General features: G+C 36.1%; 1 protein-coding gene across 1 annotated transcript in view; it reads left to right on the plus strand.

Annotated features, from left to right (window-relative positions):
• Window positions 1-21,981, plus strand: part of CFAP47 (cilia and flagella associated protein 47) — a 423,199-nt gene extending 401,218 nt beyond the window's left edge. Inside the window, exons 63-64 of the mRNA XM_070502678.1 lie at window positions 11,193-11,361; window positions 17,568-21,981. Of these exons, the coding sequence (XP_070358779.1) occupies window positions 11,193-11,361; window positions 17,568-17,780 (382 nt within the window). The 3' untranslated portion in view covers window positions 17,781-21,981. The remainder of the gene's footprint in view (window positions 1-11,192; window positions 11,362-17,567) is intronic.
• Window positions 21,982-24,208: the final 2,227 nt, after the last annotated feature.

Consider the following 24,208-nt stretch of genomic DNA (forward strand, 5'->3'; position numbering starts at 1 on the left):
GCACTGGGAAATCAAAAAATTTATATGACTCGCTTTATTGTGATATTCACTTAATGGCAGTGGCATGGAACTAAACCTGCAACATTTCCTAGGTATGCCTGTATTCTCTTGCTTGCATGGTTTCTGAGAAGTCAGATGCAGTTTTTATCTTTGTCCCTCTATATGTAAGATTCTTTTTTCCTCTGGCTTCTTTCAACATTTTTTCTTTATCTTTGATTTTCTGTGATTTGAAAATGATATGCCTAGATGTAGTGGGTTTTTTGGCATTTATCTTGCTTTGTGTTCTCTTAGCTTTCTGCATCTGTGATTTGATGTCTGTCATTAATTTGAGGAAATTCTCAGTCATTATTGTTTCAAATATTTCTTCCGTTCTTTCCTCTCTTCCTTTGCTTTCTGGTATTCCCATTACATCTGTGTTACACCTTTTGTAGTTGTCCTACAGTCCTTGGATATTCTGTTCTGTTTTTTTCAGTCTTTGTTCTCTTTGCTTTTCACTTTTCAAGGATTCTATTGCGATATCCTCTAGCTCAGAGATTCTTTCCTCAGCTGTGTCCAGTCTACTAATAAGCCCATCAAAGGCAGTCTTCATTTATGTTAGTGTTTTTTATCTCAAGCATGTCTTTTTGGTTCTTTCTTAAGATTTGCATCTCTCTGCTTACATTGCTCATCTGTTCTTGCATGCTGTCTACTTTGTCCATTGTCCTTTAGCATATTAATCTCAATTGTTTTAAATTTCCCTTCTAATAATTCCAGCATCCCTGCCATGTTTGTTTCTGATGTTTGCTCTGTCTCTTCAAATTGTGTTTTTTGCCTCTTGGTATGTCTTGCAATTTTTTTCTTGATCACCAGACTTGATATACTGGGTAAAAGAAAACTGGTGTAAATAGGTTTTTAGTAACATGGTGTTGTGGTGTGTGGAGAGACGAAGAGTTCTATAGTCCTATGATTAGTTTTTACTCTTTTAGTGAGCCTCTGCCTCTGGACTGAACTCCATGAGTGTTTCTCATTTTTTCTCCCCTCTTAGGTGGGACAGAATGACTAGATTGGGCTGAAGTTGGGTATTTCCCTTCCTCAGGTCAGTTAGGCTCTGATAGTACCTCAGCAGGTTAGGCTCTGGTTAATTAGTTTCCCCTGAGGGTAGACCTTGTTAGGAAGAACAGAGTGCTCTGGGGTATTTTAAAATGGTTCCCTTCCCCCCTCACTGCAAGAAGCCCAAAGGAATTTTTCTCTGATATTTACTGTGGGAATATGCTCAAGGTACTGGAGATAAACTTCAGAATATTTTGGGGGCCTCCCTGTGACTGGGTCCTATGGAATTTTTAACTCCCAGACTTGTCAACACTGAGCCTCCAGCAATTCGTCAGTAACGGTTCAGGTTTTCCTACCTTGATATTGGTTCCTGTGGCAGTTTCCACTCATGACTCTGCTCCAGTAAGCCGTGCCTCCCTGTATTTGCCTTTCTGTCTAATCTTGAGATCAGCAGTTTACCCTGCTTCTTCCCCTCTCTTTTGGATCCAAGAGGATTTGTTGATTTTTCAGTCTGTTCAGCTTTTCACTTGTTAGAATGGAGTGGTGACTTCCAAGCTCCTTCCATGTGGATCTGGAAACTGGAATTCCAATATGTAGTCTTTTGCCTGTGACTTCTTACACTATTCATATTTGAAGTTCTGTAGTTTTCATGAATAAGCACCTCTCCGTCTGTTGTATACATTTGCTCAATTTCTAGAATGCTGAAATGGTCATTTTTAACCTGGTCATTGTCCAGCTTTATAGTTGCTTTTGGGGGAGAAGATTTGTTAACCTCACCCAGTCAACTGGAAGTGAATCCTGTACAATATATTTCAAATACACTATAGTTGCATATAAATGTTCCCTGAAATTCTATATGTAAAGTGCTGACTAGGGTCTAATGGTAATTACTCTAACTTTCTTCACTACAGGGTCTGTGTAGGTCAGATCCCTTCTTAATGAGAGTGAGGTTATCTACTGAACACAGAAAGCTAAGCTTTGATGAGTGGAGAAAGAAGGGTTTCCTGTTACTGGGTCATAGTAAGCACATTCCCCACTTATGCTGCACAAGACCTCAGAAGTGGAATATGAGAAGGCAGCACTTAATTTATTGGTTTCCTTCATTTCTAAAACTAATGAGTCGCCTGCCTATGTTTCATGATGGCTCATGCTAGTCTGTGTATTCACCATAGAAACTAACTTTACAAAGGTACTGGGCATGCATGAATATATTCTATGGACTTAGTTCAAAATGAATGATAGACAGTTAAATGTATAATCCCCTGTAATATTTGGAGTTCTCACATTTGATAGGACTGGGTTTCGCTTAGCCATCTTGAGTCTGTTATAGTCTTATTCAACAACTTCCAAAGATATTTCAAGTTATTAGATATTTTTGTTTACATGTAAGTTGATTTAATGCATTCAAAAAGTTTTTCCAGGCTAGTGAAATAGTTTCAACTGATTGCAACATAACCAATAATTTCCTCAAATGCCATATTGGCAAAAAAAAAGAAAAAAAAGTTGAAAATAAGCCTCCCAAATTGTGTTTTTCATTTATACCCAATGTTGTTACATTTGCTACTCTTAATCATTATACATATTTTATCTCAGTAATATCATCCTAGCTCAGATGGTTTTCACTTCATTTTGAGCTATTGAAATTACCTCATTAGATTCTCTGCCTGTAGTCCCTTTCATTCCATGCCATTTTATACATTGCAGTAAAACCAATCTCCTTAAAATGATGTTATTAACATGTGACTTCCCTTGGCAAGAGCATTTGACAGTTCCCTGTTGCTTACCCAAGGTGGCATCCAAATTATGCAGGCTGTTCACGGTCCTAGCCCACTCTGACCTTCCAGATTTCCTCTCTCTGCTGTCTGAAACAGCTCTTATGCTTCAGTCTTAGGAAAAAAAAGGCACTGTTCTCAGAGCCTGTCTTGTCCATTACTTCTCACCTGTGTTCATTTTCTTTCTGCTTCTAAAATGCCCTTCTTAACTCCTCTCCAACTTTCTAAATTCTACTCATTGTTCTTCTCATCACAATATAGTCTTACTTGACCATTCAAACCTTAAACTCCTATAGCACTGTGTAAACCAATAATTGTTTCTGTTGTTGGTTTTTAGTGCATTTTCCTTATTTTCCTAGTCAGGTTATATATATATAATTCCTTAGTTATTCCTTAGGCAATATATAGAATTTATTTTTTTGAAATTTGTCCTATGTCCTTTACATTTCCAGTGCTGGACTTTGTTCAGAATTAGTTCTTAGCTCTTATTAAATATCTAGTAATGCCTCAACCTTAGAAAAATAATTTAGAATTACTTATTTATTCAACAGAATTTCTAAAGATAAATATTCCAGTTAGGCCAATATGATGCAAGTGTTCGCTTAGAAAAATTACTGTTGTGTGGAAGAGAACAAAATGGCACTCTACCTGAATATTAAAATATAAAACCATAATGAAACTTACAATATGGTCATTTATTTTGAAGAATTATGAGATTTTAATATGTTTTTCTCCTGTAAATGATTGAATCAAAGTTAGTATTCAATAAATATTAATTTAGGTGTGAAATCAACTAAGAGGCATGCTGTTTGCTGCAGGCAAATACAAAGAAGATAGAGCTTTATAATTATTATATATTATTAGGGAATAAGCATGTGGAAAGGTGGTGTTTTATTTCGATTATATTTTACTGTATAGAAAGTGAGTTCCACATGCGACCATGTTTTATTCATCTTTGCAAACTCACTACATAGATGCTTGATGACTTACTTTAAACAACAGACATTTTAAACTGAGTCTTGAAGGTTAAGTCATCATTTGCGGGGCAGAGCAAGGAAGGGAGTGAAGGAGTTCCAGGAGGAGGGTATAGTGTTGCAAAGTTCCAGAGGGGCGAGACAATGAGTCCCACTGAAGGAACTGCAAGTAGTTAGAACTGCTGGAGTTTGGAGTGTCATGGGGAGACGGGGAGCAGGTAAGGCTGAATTGGCATCTATTCAGAAGTACATAACTAGAGGACCATAGGGCTCCTGCTGTCTGTGATTCTATTCATTTATCATGCCTGAAGGACAGAGCAGAATAATGTGGTGGGTGACCATTTCTGATTTATTAATGCAGTGGTTATTGCACACCTACCTGTTCTATTCCTCTGTGCTCATAAGTCTGTTCTGTAGTCAAGAATTAGAGTAAATATTTGATGTCTCTTTTAGCTCTCATTCTTCAAGAACATGAGATTCTAGAGCACAACATCAGCATTTGGTAAAGTGTTTTATACCTTATAGGACTTCAATAAATAGTGAATAAATGAATAAATTCATGAAATTAGAATAGAGAGAAACATCTCAAGGATCAAACTAGTCAGCTATTCAGAAATCACAAGCATTAGAAAATTAAATATTAAATAGATATATGGATCATATTAGTATTTATTAACACATACTAGTATTATTAGATTTATGAACACAGTAACACTTATTGTGTATTTTAATTTTCTGTTCCATATAGAGTTTCATTGTCTATACTAGTGTTTACTGAGATATATATATAAAATATCTTATTGTCCTTAATGGAAAATTTAAAATGGCCATTTAAACACTTTCTCAGTAAATGTGATGTCTCTAGACATTGCAACTCTTGATGGCAAAATGCATGAATGATCAACTTTCAAAACATATGCTTTGGGGGGAAGCGATTTATCTGGCAGAAATGTAATTTGCTGATAGGAGTTCGATAGGTGTCCAGAGCCCTAATGTTTCCTCGTAAGATGTAATCATTGGGCTTAGTTAAGAAAAAGAAAAGGGAGGAACCATGATGTAAAATTCTCGACTCTTGAGTCCAGAAATATCCTTTACCTTTTTCATAACAATCCAAAGATATTACTGTTTTTCTTCATTAAAGGAAAGGATATAAATATTGCTTTATGTTAAAGCAGCAGCTTTGTTAATGGTTTAAAAAAATACTTCCAGTAGGTTTATAGTATATGTGGCAAACAGCTTAAACCACAAGATTGTACTTTGAAGTAATAGCTAATATTTAGAGAAGTTTTAATATATGAGTGACACGATTAATAAATTATTTTTGTAGTCATAGGACTAAACTCATTTGGGTCAGGAAATGAGTAAAGCAACTATATTTTTGCAATTCTTCTATAAAATTATCAGACTAAGTAACAATCTTTTGGAAAAGATTTATATCTTCACAGTATGCAGTGGGGGATTGTTGGGGGATCTCTTTTTTTTTTTAAGTGCAATTTACCTAAGTTTATTTATTTATTTATTTTGGGGGGTAGATTATGAAACTTTATTTTTTTTATTGAAGTAACATTGGGTTATAACATTATATAAACTTCAAGTGTGTATCATTCTATTTAGATTTCTGTGTAGATTACATCATGTTCACCACCCAAAGACTAATTACCAGCCATCACCATAGACAAGTGCCTACCTGCCCCTTTCGCCCTCCTCCCTCCCCCTTTCCCCTTTGGTAACAACCAATCCAATCTCTGTCTCTATGTGTTTATTTGTTGTTGTTTTTACCTCCTGTTTATGAATGAGATCAAACAGTATTTGACTTTCTCCCTCTGACTTATTTTGCTCAGCATAATACTCTCAAGGTCCATCCATGTTGTCACAAATGGCCAGATTTATCCTTTTTATGGCTGAGTAGTATTCCACTGTTTATATATACCACATCTTCTTTATCCTTTTGTCCCTTGATGGGCACCTAGGTTGCTTCCAAGTCTTGGCTATTGTAAATAATGCTGCAGTGAGCATAGGGGTGCATATATCTTTAAGCATTCATGTTTTTGTGTTCTTTGGAAAAATATGCAGCAGTGGAATAGCTGGATCGTATGGTAGTTCTATTCTTAATTTTTTGTGGAAGCTCCATACTGTTTTCCATAGAGATTGAACCAGTTTTCACTCCCACCAGCAGTGTATGAGAGTTCCCTTCTCTCCACATCCTCTCCAACACTTGTTATTTCTTGTCTTGTTAATTATAGCCATTCTGATGGGTGTGAGGTGATATCTCGTTGTAGTTTTGGTTTGCATTTCCCTAATAATTAGTGATGCTGAACATGTTTTCATATGCCTGTTGGCCATCTGTATATCTTCTTTGGAGAAATGTCTGCTCAGATCTTTTGCCTATTTTGTAGTTGGATTGTTAGGTTTTTTGTTGTTGAGATGTGTGAGTTCTTTATATATTTTGGATATTAACGTCTTATCAGATATTAGGTTTGCAAATATCTTCTCCCAGTTGTTTGGCTGTCTTTTTGTTTTGTTGATGGTCTTCTTTGCTCTGCAGAAGGCTTTTAGTTTGATGTAGTCCCATTTGTTTATTTTTTCTTTTGTTTCCCTTGCCTGGTCAGACATGGTATTTGAAAATATTCTGCTAAGACCAATGATGATGAGCATACTGTCTCATCTAGAAGTTCTATAAGTTTCATGGTTTCACGTCTTACAATCAAGTCTTTAATCCACTTTGAGTTAATTTCTGTGTATGGTGTAAGATAATGGCCTACTTTCATTCATTTGCATGTGGCTGTCCAGTTTTCCCAACACCATTTATTGAAGAAACCCTCCTTTCTCCATTGTATGTTCTTGTATGTTCCCTTGTTGAAAATTAGCTGTCCATACATGTGTGGGTTTATTTCTTGGCTCTCAATTCTGTTCCACTGATTTATCTGTCTGTTTTTGTGCCAGTACAATACTGTTTTGATTACTATGGCTTTGTAGTATATTTTGAAATCAGGGAGTGTGATACCTCCAGCTTTGTTCTTTTTTCTCAGGATTCCTTTGGCTATTCAGTGTCTTTTGTTCCATATAAATTTTAGGATTCTTTGTTCTATTTCTGTGAAAAGTGTCATTGGAACTTTGATGGGGATTGCATTGAATCTGAAGATTGCTTTAGGAAGTATGGACATTTTAACTATGTTAATTCTTCCAATCCAAGAGCATGGAATATCTTTCTATTTCTTTGTGTCTTCTATTTCTTTCAACAATGGTTTATAGTTTTCAGTGTACAGGTCTTTCACCTCCTTGGTTAAATTTATTCCTAGGTATTTTATTCTTTTTGTTGTAATTGTAAATGGGATTGTATTCTTAATTTCTCTTTCTGCTACTTTGTTGTTAGTGTATAGAAATGCAACTGATTTTTCTATGTTGATTTTGTATCCGGCAACTTTACCATATTCATTTATTATTTCTAACAGCTTTTTGGTGGATTCTTTGGGGTTTTCTATATATACTAAATCAAGTTATCTGCAAATAGTGACCGTTTCACTTCTTCCTTTCCATTTTGGATCCCTTTTATTTCTTTTTCTTACCTGATTGCTCTGGTTAGGAGTTCTAATACTATGTTAAATAAGAGCGCTGAAGTGGGCATCCTTGTCTCGTTCCTGTTCTTAGAGGGATAGCTTTCAGTTTTTCTCCATTGAGTATGATATTAGCTGTGGCTTTGTTCTATATGACCTTTATTATGTTGAGATACTTTCCTTCTATACCCATTTTATTCAGAGGTTTTTTTTTTTTAACTTTTTATTAAGATTATGATAGTTTACAACCTTGTGAAATTTCAGTTGTACATTATTGTTAGTCATGTTGTAGGTGCACCTTTCACCTTTGTGCCCTCCCCCAACCCCCGCTTTCCCCTGGTAACCACCAATCAGTTCTCTTTGTCTATATGTTAACTTCCACCTATGAGTGGAGTCATACAGAGTTCGTCTTTCTCTATCTGGCTTATTTCACTTAACATAATACCTTCAAGGTCCATCCATGTTGTTGTGAATGGGATGATTTTGTCCTTTTTTATGGCTGAGTAGTATTCCATTGTGTATATATATACCATATCTTCTTTATCCAATCATCAGTTGATGGGCACTTAGGTTGCTTCCACGTCTTGGCTATTGTAAATAATGCTGCGATGAACATAGGGGTGCATGGAACTTTTGGAATTGCTGATTTCAAGTTCTTTGGAGAGATACCCAGTAGTGGGATGGCTGGGTCATATGGTATTTCAATTTTTAATTTTTTGAGAAATCTCCATACTGTTTTCCATAGTGGCTGCACCAGTTTGCATTCCCACCAACAGTGTATGAGGGTTCCTTTTTCTCCACAACCTCTCCAACATTTGTCACTTTTTGTTTTGGTTATTTTTGCCATTCTAACAGGTGTAAGGTGATATCTTGGTATAGTTTTGATTTGCATTTCCCTGATGATTAGTGATGCTGAGCATCTTTTCATGTGTCTATTTGCCATCCTTATATCTTCTTTGGAGGAATGTCTGTTCATGTCCCCTGGCCATTTTTTGATCAGGTTGTTTGATTTTTTGTTGTTGAGCTGTGTGAGTTCTTTATATATTATGGAGATTAACCCTTTGATATATAACTTGTAAATATTTTTTCCCAACTAGTGGGGTTCTTTTTGTTTCAATCCTGTTTTCCCTTGCCTTGAAGAAGCTCTTTAGTCTGATGAAGTCCCCTTTGTTTATTCTTTCTATTGTTTCCCTCGTCTGAGGAGTTATGGTGTACAAAAAGATTCTTTTGATGCTGATGTCAAAGAGTGTACTGCCTATATTCTCTTCTAGAAGACATTGTTTCAGTTCTAATCTTTAGGTCTTTGATCCATTTTGAGTTTATTTTTGTGAATGGTGATAAAGAATGGTCAATTTTCATCCTTTTGCATGTGGCTATCCAGTTTTCCCAGCACCATTTGTTGAAGAGACTTTCTTTTCTCCATTGCAGGCCCTCAGCTCCTTTGTTGAAGATTAGCTGTCCATAGATGTGTGGTTTTATCTCTGGGCTTTCAATTCTGTTCCATTGATCTGTGCACCTGTTTTTGTGCCAGTACCATGCTGTTTTGACTACTGTAGCTTTGTAGTATGCTTTGAAGTCAGGGATTGTGATGCCTGCAGCTTTGTTCTTTTTTCTCAGGATTGCTTTAGCAATTCGGGGTCTTTTGTTGCCCCATATGAATTTTAGGATTCTTTGTTCTATTTCTGTAAAGAATATCATTGGGATTCTGATTGGGATAGCATTGAATCTGTAGATTGCTTTAGGTAGTATGGACATTTTAACTATGTTTATTCTTCCAATCCATGTGCATGGAATGTCTTTCCATCTCTTTATGTCGTCATCAATTTCTTTCAGGAAAGTCTTGTAGTTTTCGTTGTATAGGTCTTTCACTTCCTTGGCTAAATTCACCCCAAGGTATTCTATTCTTTTTGTTGCGATTGTGAATGGGATTGAGTTCTTGAGCTCTTTTTCTGTTAGTTCGTTGTTAGAGTATAGAAATGCTACTGATTATTCAGAGTTTTTATCATAAATGTATGCTATATCTTATCAAATGCTTTCTCTGCATCTATTGAGATGATCATGTGATTTTTATTCTTCATTTTGTTAATGTGGTGTATCACATTGATTGTTTTGCAGATGTTGTACCATCCCTGCATCCCTGGAATAAATCACATCTGATCATGGTGTATGATCTTTTTAATGTATTGTTGTATTTGAGTTGCTAGTATTTTGTTGAGGATTTTGCATCGATGTTCATCAGTAATATTGGCCTGGAATTTTCTTTCTTTGTGTTGTCCTTCTCTGGTTTTGGTATCAGGGTAATGTTAGCTTCATAGAATGAGTTAGGAAGCTTCCCCTCCTCTTCAGTTTTTTGAAGAGTTTGAGAAGGATAGGTATTAAGTTTTCTTTGAATGTTTGGTAGAATTCACCAGGGAAGCTGTCTGGTCCTGGACTTTTATTTTGGGGAATTTTTTGATTACTATTTTGATCTCCTTACCAGGGATTGGTCTATTCAAATTCTCTATTTCTTCTTGATTCGGTTTTGGAAGGTTGTATGAATCTAAGAATTTATTCATTTTTTCTAGATTATTCAATTTGTTGGTGTATAGCGTTTTGTAGTATTCTCTTATAATCTTTTGTATTTCTGAGGTGTCCATTGTAATTTCTTGTCTTTCATTTCTGGTTTCATTTGAGCTTTCTCTCTCTTTTTTTTGGTGAGTCTAGCTAAAGATTTGTCAATTTTGTTTATCTTTTCAAAGAACTAGCTCTTTGTTTCATTGGTATTTTTTCTATTTTTTTTTTTTTTAGTCTCTATTTCATTTATCTCCACCCTGATTTTTATTATTTCCTTCCTTCTACTGATTTGCGGCTTTGTTTGTTCTTCTTTTTCCAGTTCCTTTAGGTGCACTGTCAGAGTGTGTATTTGAGATTTTTCTTATTTGTTGAGGGAACCTTGTATTGCTATAAACTTCCCTCTTTGAACCACTTTTGCTGTATCCCATAAATTTTTGGAATGTTGTATTTTTATTTTCATTTGTCTCCAAGTATTTTTGGGTTTCTCCTTTGATTTCTTCATTGAACCAATCGTTGTTCCAGTAGCATTTTGTTTAATCTTCGTATATTTGTGTCTTTTCTGATTTTCTTCCTGTAGTTGATTTCTGGTTTCAGACTGTTGTGGTCAGAAAAGATGCTTGGTATCATTTCAGTTGGATCTGTTCTAGGAAACTGTTCTTTACCTTCTACCTGCATCTTCCCTGTCAGTTGGATTTTAAATTCCTCACCTACAGCCTCCCATGTACTGTGCCTCTCTCCTGCTCTATTCTACTAAGAAGTTCCTCAGCTTTCACAGTCTTCACCTCAAATATAATAATCTTTGACATGAAGATGGTTACTTGAATCTTTAATGAACCTAAAGTTCTTTCACCTGACTTAGCAATTGGAAAGCTAAAGGAGAGTGAGCAAATATCACATTGGAATAGTAGTAAAAACAAAGGCTTTATGATAGCTTTTGTGATCAGGCATTTTAGATATGAATTTATTTATAAATGATTGAATTTTCATTTGGGACATCGAGTTCTTCCAATTTTTATAGAGACAGCATTTTATTCTTTGTAGACTGTAAATATAAGATGTGATTGACAAAATCTTTAAGATTCCATTTTGTTACCCTGGGGAGAATTACACTCTTTAGTAATTTTAAAAATGCCTCCTCACTATTATTCTGTAGGCCTTCCATAAAGTAACAAATATCAGACTCACAGCTGCATAGAAGCATTAACGTTTAACAGTAGTCCAATGCAACCGGATATAAACTCTATCAAGTTCTCACCAAGAGAATGGAGTAATAATAAAATTTAAAGGTTGATATTTATATTTTTTTCCAGACATCCTGAGTCATTCACTGCATACTTCCTACCTGGCAGTGATCCTGAGTTTTTTGTAAAACCTCAGGTTGGAGAACTTCTTCCTTTTAACACTAGAGGAACTGTCATCACTGTGGGATTTAAACCGCAAATGTACAGTAAGAAATACAAAGCAAATTTAGTAGTACAGGTGAGTTCTGTAAAAGCAATAGTTAAGGATGTTTGATGTTACTAAAAGCGTTAAATGAATTAGGGAGAAAAGGTTTCACCCAATGATCGCAGGTAAAGAATATCAACATTATCTTGGAAAAGTCAACATGTTTCAACTGCTCTGTCTTGTTTTAATTTCTTTTTGTCCAGTAAAGAACTTTCAAAATATGAAATATGACAAAAATTTGTCATCACCAGTGGAAAGTAAGAAATTATTTACCTCTTCCATATTAAGGAAATATGGAAGAGAGAAATAATTACTGTAAAGTGATTTGTATATTCACATATTATTTTCTTTTTTTATTTATTTTTTATTTTTATTTTTTTTATTTTTTGAGGAAGATTAGCCCTGAGCTAACTACTGCCAGTCCTCCTCTTTTTGCTGAGGAAGCCTGGCCCTGAGCTAACATCATACCCATCTTCCTCTACTTTCCATGTAGGACGCCTACCACAGCATGGCATGCCAAGTGGTGCCACGTCTGCACCCGGGATCCGAAGCGGCGAACCCCGGGCCGCCGAGAAGCGGAACGTGCGAACTTAACTGCTGTGCCACCGGGCCGGCCCCTCACATTTTATTTTCCATAATAACCTAGTCAAAGACTTTAGGTGATTTGAGGTAGAGATTTTGGAACCTATGATTTAAGGCGTAAGGTATTGTCAAAATGTTAAAGTCTAAAATGAATAAAATTAAATAGAAGATAAAATTTATTTTGAATTGAAAAAAGCACAATGTAAAATGGGCCATTAATATAAAAGATGGTAAAGTGATCATTTTATTTAAAGTTAAATAAATAAGATCAAAAAAATTTTGAAAATTTATCTGGTAAGCAAAATTTCTCCATAAAATTTCACAAATCTATTCTACTCAGAACTTTTCAGCTAAAGGCAACTTTCAAATTATTTCTGAAAAGATATCTATTGCCACTGTCTATTTTCAGTAGCACAGGCACAAAGGATGTGTGGTCATGTTTCAAGACACAACTACTTGATGCTAAAGTGATTACTAGACTTCTAAATAAGACACTAATTAGGCAGTGCCACGGGCAGACAAATGTGTTGTTACTGTCTTAATGAATAGAGAAAAGGAATAATGTTGAATATTGCTTGCAAAAATTATTTATATTTTTCATCTTTCTGAGAGTCCTTATAACCCAAGTAATGAAAATGTAGAGCCTCTGGAGCCTTGCTGTACATATCCTTTTGCTGCATTGATACTCGATTCAAAGTGATCATATTGTTGAACCTGCCTCTCAAGAAATAATTATATTTTACTCTAAGGGGATAAAACGACATCTTTAAAAATAGATTTACAAATTAAACTGGTGTTCATTTTATTTAGCATACAGTAGACATTTCTGAAATTGACTACTTAAGAAGCTCTAGCAACAAAATCTGCCTGGTTTCCCTATGTAGATTTGACAATTAAATCACTGACAGCAGAATTGAGGGGTTTCTGTGAGCGAATAAGTTGGTATATGGGATCAACTGAGAAGATGACATTTTCATTTAATCTGAAGTAGTACAGTTTGATAAAGCTTATGTGGGGAAAATTGAGATTGAAATGTGTTTGTCACTATTTTGTTGATTCTATTTTTATTATAGAAAATTCCAAATATGTGTAGAAATAGAATAATTTACCTCCATGTACTCATCATCCGGTATGAACACTTAGCAACTCACGGCCAATCCTTCTTCAGCTCTATTCCCACCCCTTTCCCCACTTTCCATATTATTTTTAAGAAAACCCCAGACACCCTATTATCTGCAAATATTTCCTATTAATCTCTAAAAGATAAAAATCATAACCATGATACCATTATCACATCGAAAAATAATTCCTTAATATCAGCACTTATCAAATATTCGTTTAGTGTTCAAATTTCCAATTGACTCATAAATCTCATATTTCTTAACTTAAAAAAATCTGTATAGACTTAAAGGAAATTGCAAAAATAGTACATAGAGTTCTGTGACTCCTTCTCCCATCTTCTCCCAATGGTGACATCTTTTATAGCTGTAGTAAAATATCAAAACAAGGAAATTGCCATTGATAAAATACTGGTAACTAGGCTAGAGACCTTATTCCATTTTTAGCATTTTTCACACGTATTTGTGCGTGTGCATGTGTGTGTGTGTGCGTGTGTGTGGTTTTAGGCAATTTGAACCCATGTATAGATGTATATGGCTACAGTCACAACTGAGCTACACAACTCTTCCATTGCCACGGAGGAACTGTGTCATGCTAACCTTTTATAGTCGTGTCCAACACTGTAACTCCCTCTCTATCCCTGGCAACCATTAATCTTTTCTCCATCTCCATGATTTTATAATTTCTAGAATATTATATAAATGGAACCATACTCTATGTCACCTTTTAAGACTGGCTTGTTATGCTAAGTATAATGCTTTTGAGATTCACAAAAGTTACTGCATATATCAAATCAATGATTTTGAAATCATGGTTCAAACATTGTCTTACTCAAAACCCTGCTCATGACAACACTGTGATGTCTCACATGATAAAAGTGAAGAATTTAAAAGGTAATTCATTATCTAAATGAAAATTATTGTTTATATTATCATCTTTTTAAAAATATTGATTTTATGCATTGTCAATTAATACCTGTAACATAAATGAAACATGATCTTCATTGTGCTTTACTTGGAAGTAAGAATGAGGATTTTTAAGAATAGTTTAGTTAAATATTAGCCTACACGAACTTCAACAATCACATTAGCAAGCTTCGTAATTTCCCTTTCAATTAAACCATGTTTAGAGTGATTAAAACTGCCTTTCCCTCACTATTAAACAAGGTATGTGGCACTGGCTTAGAAAGACTTAAGTTAACTTGATCAGACTGTTAAAAAACGCGGTGCTACTCAAAGAGAGTAGATAGTCCACTCAACTTTCCGTGGTGGACATGATAAATCTTAAATAGTTTATATAAAAATGTGAGTACCATCAGAATTATCCAATATAAAACATATAATGCTTGTACAAAAGTAATATTTCTAGATCTTCCTTGACTTGCAATGGGGTTAGGTCCCAATAAACCCATCCTAAGTTGAAAATATCTTAAGTCGAAAATGCATTTAATACACCTAACCTACTGAAAATCATAGCTTAGCCTTGTCTACCTTAAACATGCTCAGAACACTTACATTAGCCCACAGTTGGGCAAAATCATCTAACGCAAAGCTTATTTTATAATAAAACATTAAATGTCTCCTGTAATGTATGGAATTCTGTACTGAAAGTGAAAAACAGAACAGTGGTATGAGTACAGAATGGTTGTAAGTGTATTAGTTGTTCACCCTGGTGATGGCAGGGCTGCCTGGGAGCTGCTCTCGCTGCTGCTGCCCAGAATCAAATCACAAGAGAGTATCGTATAGCATATCACTAGACCAGGAAAAGACCAAAATTCAAAACCGGAAGTATGGTTTCTACTGAATGCGTATTGCTTTCACACCACCGAAAAGTAAAAGAAATCATAAGAAGGGACCGTCTGTATATATAGACGGACCTGTTATCTCTAGAGACATAACCGGACATGAGTAACATGTATGTAAATGCATTGCTTTTAAAGGAATTGGTCATTGTCATGAAACTGTGGGAAATGGCATTATCAATATAAATATATCTTGGTTTGTATTTCCTCATAAGCAGATGCTGAAATGAGAATTCAAGTCCAAGTAGCGTATTTGCTATGTGGTCTCAAGAAACAGAGATAGAGAAGCCAGGATATGAGACAGAGAGGGAATGGAAACCCAGAAAGGGTGCTTCATCGAGGCAGCTACCACAGTGGGCACCTGGAATTCAATCCCTTGGGAGTTCTCTGAGAAATAGTGTGGAATGCACCCCTAGAATATTCACACCCGAGGGGGCCGGGGGTTTGGGTGTTTATATGCCAACTGCCACTGTTCAATCATTGATTGAGGAATGCTCCCAGGGATTGTTAATTCCCTGGAAGCAGAAAAGCTTTCTGGAGTTTCTGAAAAACTCTAAGTCAAAGAGGTGCAGATACTGGCAAATGGAAGTTGGGGCAAGCAGTGAAATGGAAACAGCTGAGGGATGTCGGTGGGCACAGACCACATCTGCTAGTGGATTATCAGTTGTTTCCATTCATAAGAATGTGCTCTTTAAAACAAAGCTTTGGGCATTTATTCTCCGGGGTCTTTGGCTTTGGCTGATCCTTTTTCAGACTAGAGGGACATTACCTAAATATGGAAATGTTATCTGTTTAACAAGTAGTTCTTTTTTAATATTTCTTTAAATAAATATTTGAGGAGTATAATTGTCAATTTGGGATTCTTTTGTAAAAATCAACACAGTGATTCTATGAGGCGTTAGTGACATGGAGTTATTGACTTATTCCTGTATTATTTTAACTCCTTTTTTATTTATATTTTCAAAAGGAGATTGAGTGTAGAAGATATAGAGCTAGGTCTTTGAAATGTTTTTGAAAACATAAATAATTGTTTTTATTCACAATTTGATTGAGGAAAGTTAACTATAGATATAAGAGCTGTAATATTTAATCTTTATAAAATAAACATATTCTTATTACCATATAGATTGTTGGAAGAAAGGACACGAAGAACTTCTTACAAATATATCTTATATTTGGATTATATATATTTAAGAATATATAGGGCCAGCCAGGTGGTGCAATGGTAAAGTTCACACATTCTGCTTCGGCGGGCCCAGGGTTCTTTGGTTCGGATCCTGGGTGTGGACCTACACACTGCTTGTCAAGCCATGCTGTGGCAGGCGTCCCGCATATAAAGTAGAGGAAGATGGGCACGGATGTTAGCTCAGGGCCAGTCTTCCTCAGCAAAAAAGAGGAGGATTGGCAGCAGATGTCAGCTCATGGCTAATCTTCCTCAAAAAAAAAAAAAAGAATATACAAATATATATACACACACTCAGCATCACTTATTGCAAAATTATTTGAATCTTAATTGAAATGCACACAGTAACATTTAGGACTTTACAAATAGTGTGTTTATAGGTAATTATTTTCAAAGAGTCTTGGCGATGTGTCAGGCACAGGTACAAATCCCTACATGTAGTTCCCATTTGTACCCACTAGGTTTCAGATCAGAGTGTACATCCCTTCGTGTAGCTCACTCCTTGTGTACTCACTAAGTGTCAGGCAGGAGAGCAAGTCCCTTTATGTAACTCTCGCATTTGTATTTGTGAAATGGGTCACTTGTAATGTAAAAATTTACAATGACATATGCACAGTCACCAAAATGAAGCTTTGTTTTTCAAATTAAACATTCTTATATGAAGTAAAATGTTATTTAACCCAGTTCTAGTGTGGTTCTTGGTTTGTTCCACTATAACTCATTGATTCTGAATACTGAATTACCATGAACACTGGATAGAAGGGCCAGTTATGATTAAAATAGGACCATTCTAGATGTGCAAGAAATTCCTACACTTAACATTCTTTGATAGATAACACTACATGATAAACCCTGATGTTACTGCAATATTCACTTGGCCTGGACTTATCCTGAATGAGTTTTCTGCACATACATGGTATACAAATCTCACTGTGAGAAAGAAGGCCTAGAAAAACACAGGGAGCGTCAGGAAATTCTGCAAGAGCCACAGGATTTAAGTATGAACATAAACATTCAGAAAATGCTAGACTACCTAATTCAATATTGCCACCCTGTGCATATATGCACAAGAAATGAAAGATTTTTAAATAAATCCCTGTATAAGTTGTACTGACTTGGATTTAGATTATGATTCTCATTAGTGATTTTACCCCATGCTCAGTAATTTCAAGCTGTTGTATTAATTATGTACTTTCATAATCTAAAAAACAGAAGATGGATGTATTTTATCAGTCGGTTCTATGGCCACACTTGAGTTCTCATGGGAAAGTTTATCTTGCAAGGTATTGTTTCCATTAGTTACAGTTCACGCTGGGCAACAGTTTCATACAAACCAAAGAGATGGCTTCCTCTTAGATCAGATGGATGCTTAGTTCACCCACAGGGCAGACCTCTAACTGTGAGAAACTTTTTAGTGAACGATGCAGTTTCAGTTTTGTATCTTTCCTGTACCTTACATGCGGAAGAGAGAAAGTGTTAATTTCGTAAACTTTTTTCTACGTGTTTCTCAGTCCCCGGATATTTCATATAAAATCTCTCCCTCTCTGTTTCCAGACAGAAAATATGTACCAGTTGTACAATGTCAATGGGTTGCCTCAAGCTACCGAGCCACCAAAGAATGTAAAAGCCAAAGTTGACACTACTAACAAGATTTTTGACAGCAAGCCAGTTCAGCAGACCAATTTTATCCGTGAAAATGCTAAACTCATAAGGACAGGGGTGTCCTCTACCATCAAGGGTGCTCCTTTGATGTTGAAGAATAAATAAAAAATCATTTTTTCCAAAATATTTCTTGGTCTTAAGTAGAATTGGACGGATTTTCATGAATGCTATTTCATCTTTTGGAATGTTTCTGAGGAATAATGTTTCAATTATAATAGGCCTTCTATATTTTTTAAAACATTGACTAAATCTATTCTCTGAATATGTTATACCTAATTTCTGAGTTGTGTGTATGTTTTAAAATGCAAATACTGGGTTGCAAATATTGAGATCGTTTTATTTTTAAAGTACAAGAGTACATTTGTAGTAAAACTGAAAAATGATTTCAACTTAAAAATCCATGCACAGAAGTGTACGTAGGCCATATGCTCCTATAGTGAGTCTTTAAATAATAAAGGTATATTTCAAAATGATCCAGGGAAAAGTTCATTTTCTGAAAGTAAAGGAAAATATGTTGCTTAGTACTTATCATTGAGCGGAAATATAATAAACAGCTAATGTGGACCATCTTTAAGACAATTTGACACAAAATGACTGGCTCTGCCACGAATCATTCACATGATTTTAAGCAAGTGGCTTAACTTTTTTGTATCCTGTTTCCTTGTGTGCAAAATAAAAGAACTGTAGTAGGACAAGAGTTGGCAAACTATAGCCCGTGGGCCAAACCTAATCTGCCGCCTATTTTTATACAGCCTACTGGTAAGTAAGGATTTTTATATTTTTAAATGGTGGAACAAATCAATGGAAGACTATTGAGTGACACAAGAAAATTACATAAAATTTAAATTTCATTGTCTATAAATAAAGTTTTATGAGAACACAGCCACAGTCATTTCTTTCTGTATTGTCAGTGGCTGCTTTTATGCTCTAACAGCAAAGTTGAGTGGACAGAAAGCATATAGCTGCAAAGCTTAAAATATTTACCCTCTGGTACTTTATAGAAAAAGTTTGGCAACCTTTCTTGGCCTATAGGAACCACTGCGAATGGGTTGATCATAATTTCTCCACATGGTGTTAAGTAGAATTCTGGGGACACATCTGTGGGATCAATTATTCTTGTCTGCAGTGATTGAAGTAGAGGAGAGTGGAGGCCCATGTACCCTAGATTTGCCATCCCTAGAAAGGATAAGAGCTAAAATTCTGTGAATCTCTAAAAGCCCTTCTTGTTCTCTGGCCCTCTAAAGATGTTTCTTTGAGTACAGAGACAGAGCATTTGTCTGTCCTTTCCTCTGCTGTACTGTGTATGTAGGGGGCGGCAGGGTGGTCAGTCTCTGAGTATATTTCTCTCAAAGCCTTCAGAAGACCTCTCGAAATCCTTAGGAAAGTAAAATCACATTTGCCATAATGTACCTAAGTACATTAGATCTCTAAAGATCTAATTGCTTTGATGTTTTGGTGTTTACGGTAATGCACAATATTTAAATAATCTTATACCTTTTTATATTAAGCCTTCTGAGAATCACAATTGCTCTCCAATCTGGAATGCTCCAATACTTGAAATTAAGGTACCCAGAACGGAGTGCATTTGGATTTGACTTTTCTTCATCAGAGACGGGAGTGAGGATGAGATATTGGGAGACATGCTAGTAACTATTTCATGTTGTGAATATTTCAAAAATGCTTAAAATTTTGATGCTAGGTTGTTATGTTTCAAATTTTATTCTGGGTATTACCTTCTTCAGAAGAGGCGTCTGTAATTTGAAATGTCAGTGTGCTATTTGTCCGAATGAAAATGAGGTGGGGGCAACTCAAGTAGACAAAACTGAATAGTGAAGAAAATTCTAAGAATCCAAAGCTGTCAGAAAAGGATGCAGGAGGAGGAAACTAATGCATTGTATACTTCAGAATATTTCTTAGTCCAGCACTTGTGAATGTCAATGGCTTTTAAAATCAAAGGGCATCAAATCAATTTAGACAGAGCAGTCACATGGGGAGTAACCAGAAAAAGGTCTAATAATGTCTACAGACTTCTTCCTTAACTCTCAGAGAATAAGGACTATGCTTTATTGTGTTGATGTTTATAGCTTCATATTTGAAAAGGAGTCTGAAAAATCAGTAAGAGGTTTTGCTTGGGGGTTCTTATTTGAGGATCACGATTTGCTCATTAGTATGTGACTTTCCTGTAGAATGAAAGATAAGAGTTTTCTGGGAATCTGAAAGTTCCACATGAAGCTGACACTGTACATTTAAAAATTACATATGCTGATTTAGAATTTTATTGTGAATTCTTTAAACCTTGGTCAAATATGTATTAATTCACTCATGTGTTTATGCCCTTACCTAATAAACAGATGTTAAGTCCTGCTCCAAGTTATGTTCTGTACTCAACCTTGACATAAAATCAAGTGAGCCCTGATCAGACCTTTCCTGCAAGTGCTCCCTGGGTTGGAAAGACAAGTGTAAGCAGGTAGTTTCCAGGCAATATGGAAAGTGCTGTGATTGAGACCTTGGTGTAGAAACAGAGGTGAGGAAATGTCTGGGGAGTGAGAAAAGGCCTCAAGGAAAACGTCACATTTGACCAGGATATTAATGGAGTTGGAGTCTTCCAGGTATAGAAAGGGAGTATGACCTCTCAGGCTAGAGGAGGAACATATGCCAGAGCATACAAATGTGACGGAACATAGCACATCCAGGAACAAGTAAGCAGTGCTTGGAGCTCAGGATAAATGGTTTGGGGAATGACAGAAAACATGGGAACAAATGTAGGTGGGAACAGAGGAGCTTAAGGTAATTCACCTTCTCAGCTCAGGGACTCCATGGAATAAAGGGATAAGAAGATGGGTTCAAATTTGGATGTACTATTTTGTACATATAGATATAGGACACCTATATTGAAATGGCCAGTTAGCAGGTAGATATATTCATATAGAACTTATAACATGGGCTTGATTCTAGTAGAAATTTTTAGACTTATCGGTGACTTATTATGAGTCAAAAGCAAAGCTAAACATGATATTACACATAGAAAGCTTATACAAGCAGTGGTTCTCAAACTCTAGTATGTGTTAGAATTATCTGAGTTGATTGCTAAAAATGAAGAGTTATAAGGTTCACTCTCCTTCATTCTCAGTCAGTATGTTTGGGGCTAGATGCAAGAATCTACATTTTAACATGTGTTTAGGTGTTTCTAATGTTCACACATTAAGGTAAAATATTAAAAGAAGAGGGGCACTGATACAACTCTGAAAAACAAACATTTTTAAAGAGTAGCAAGCAGAGAGAAGAAGAGGCAGTGGTATAAACTGAGGAGAAATTGATAAAAGAAACGTCTAGATCCTGCTCCCAGCATAGGGGTACACTAGTCAGGGGTCTTGTCCCCACTGAGCCAGCCAACCACATAGCGAGGCACAGTTCCTGGAGAACAGGCTGGACAATGTGGTATATTTACCACTGGGAAGGAAAGGGTTAAGGGGGGCGTGTGAGGAGCCTGGGGAAAGTTTTGAGTCCAACCTCCCTGTAAACACACTGTTGAAATATACTTGTCCAAAGAAAAAAAATGTCATTCATTTAGGGTCTTTCTTCTAACCAAAATCGGTAAGTAAGGTTTTGTTTGTGGCAACTTCTTTTAGTCTTTTTATTTCTAAAAAGGTCTTCATTTTACTTTCAAATTACACTTTTCCTGGGTATAGAATTCTGAGTTCATAATTATTTTTCCCCTCAGCACTTGGAAGCTATTACCTCATTTTCTATGGCCTTTCTTGTTGATAATGAGAAATCTGTTATATGTCAAGTTATTAACTTCTAAGTAAACTGACTTTTCTTTTCAGCTTTTCAGCTTTTCTTTCATTCTTGATTTCCTAAAACTTTCTCTATGTTTCCAGCAATAGATTTATTATGTTGTTATATTATTATTATTATTATCATCATCATCATTATCATTCTGCTGGGTACTCAAAGTACAGTATCGATTTGAACACTTATATCGCTCTTCAACGTCAGAAAATTCTCAGCTAATATCGAATATTCCTTCTCTGCCAGCGCCTGCATTCTTTATATTCTGGAAAGAGATCTCAAGAGATCAGGGCCTGAAGTTGAAGTGGAAAGGATTTCAGTAGATCTTGTGAGAATCTTAAGGTCTCATGCACATATTTGACCTGTTACCTCTTTGCCGTGCGGTAGGTGAAGTGTTCAGTGCCATCTTCCAAGTCAGTAATAATTTCTTTGGTAATGTTCTGCTTAGAGTTTATCCTATCTACCGATTTTATTGTCTATTTTTTATTTCTCATATTTCAACTAGTTTTTTATATTCGCCTTTTTAATATATTTAACTACTTGTTTAATATTTTCTTATTCATTTTTGAATGTTAAGTTTTTATCTCTTTGAGTATCTCAGCCATGCTTACTATAAAACATTCGTGAAAATGTTCCATATAATAACATCATCAGGACATAATTCCTGTTCTGATGTTTATCTTGTTGGCTGTCATTCTTAGCATTAGATTTCTTCATGCATTTTAGAATGGTGGATCATAGGCTTATTTAAGGGAGACGTCCTTTTTGCTTTACATTGTTTTTCTTTCACTCTGTGGGCTCCTTCCTCCCTGACAAGAAATTACGGTGCTACTTCCATGAATGTCCTGGGGCCCTTGGTTGAGGAGCAGCTCTTATAATGAGGGCTTGGGCCTCCTCCCTGGTCCGGATGTGAAGGATTTGCAGAACTGGTTAGTGAGCCTCAGGCAGCTCCATAGTGAACTGTAGCCCCAGGCAGCAGTTGTCAGTATTTGTTCACCCTACTTTTAGGAATCATAGCTGTGGATTCAAGCAGTAAGGCTGATTCCATTTCCTCTTTTCACATGAAAGACCTCTAGTCCTTCTTATCCCAAAGGAGGTGAACTTGCCTCTCCCACTGCCTGCTTTGGAACTTGGATGTCAGCTCCATTAACCACTCCGGCTTTCTATATTGTGTTTTGTCTATGGACATGTTTATCTTCTCTAAGTCTCTTTGATTGTATATTTTTATATTGTATCCCTGATTGCTAAATTTTTAGAGCCGAAGGGTATACATCAAAGAAGGAACATTGGGTGCCTTTTTACTAGTGTCTCTGAGTTAATTTTAAACTGCAAATTCCATTAGAGTTTTGGAAATATAATTAACAAAGGAAATCTAATTACTTTCAAGTAGAAATAGCCATGGAGTTTCTAGAGATTTAAATATATAGATTATAATCAGTTACTAAAGTTTTTTTGTTCCTCTGTTTCAGGAGATGCTTAGCTTTTAAAGAGTTATGTAAAACTTTGCAATTCAATCAGCTAGTGAAGGATATTAGAACTGGTTCTCCTTCATCAACTATCATTGAGAGGAGCCTTGGTCTCTACATTTTAGGATTAGTTAAGCAATTTTTATGCCCTTTTCTGCCAGAGTTCACATATTCTCACTGAATATCGTATTGTTGGGATCTTTGTATCTTTGCTTGTTAATTAACATATTCCTGAGTAAAACTCTGAAGTACTCTCTGTTTTTAAGCCTTAAAATATTGTGTTTTATAGAGTTTTTAAATCAAGGCCTTATCTTTTTAAAATTATATCTACAAGGAAACAACTCTTTCCTCTTACAAGAAGCACTTCGTTAATCTAAAGTGAAACATTAGCCAATGATCTATTTGTGGATAAGGCTGCATGCTTATGCTTAGACAGATTAGCAGTTAGTCAGATGAACTAGGACTATATTGACGGGTTGATTCCCATCCCTGCATCTCAGCTGAGAAGGTTCCCTAATACACCTCAGGTCACTGACCACAGGCCGGGAATCCCATGTCCCCAGGCAGTCAGCAGGCCCTGCTCCCTTTATGTTCCCATCTGCTGAGATTCCAAGGGGATGAGTCCTACTCAGCTTGTCTGTTACCGATCTTGTTCCATGATCTGGGTGAGGACTTTGAGTCCTCTTCTCCAATGATTCTTTTTTCCTTTGCTGCATAGATCAGACCTTCCTCCAGTGTTCAAGCTGTATTCACGCTGTGTGTCCTGACTCAGCTGGATCCACATTAGACCTGAAGCTTTCTTATGGCTCCTGCTTATCTCTCTTACCTTTGTCAACTACTGACCTCTCCTATTCCCCTCCATCATGCCAACTCTGAAGGGGGGCCATTTGGCAATTTATGCCCTATGCCCCTGTCTTAAGTTGCATCCCAAAGAGGGAAACCTTTAGAAAGGTGTTTGAGGGCAGGTAGTTTATTTGGGAGTTGATCACAGAAAGCACCATTAGTGGAGTGAGAAAGCGAGATGATATGTGGAAGCCAAAAAAAAGGATGAGTTATTAGGTTTGTTCTATATGCAAATGGTGCTCACTTCTCAGGATCTCTGGATTGCAGGACAGACTGTGTCTCAGTTATCTTCCTTCTTTCTCAGAGCCAAGTTGGGTTCATATTTATCCTCCAGTTCCCATTTGTCATTGCTAAGGGCTGCTCCCTGGGAGCATTGACTTTCTAAGAGCATTAACTCACACATGTGTGAAAGAAAGCCATTAGGTAGAAATT

This window comes from Equus asinus, chromosome X (genome assembly GCF_041296235.1).
Source record: "Equus asinus isolate D_3611 breed Donkey chromosome X, EquAss-T2T_v2, whole genome shotgun sequence".
Taxonomy (NCBI): Eukaryota; Metazoa; Chordata; class Mammalia; order Perissodactyla; family Equidae; genus Equus; species Equus asinus.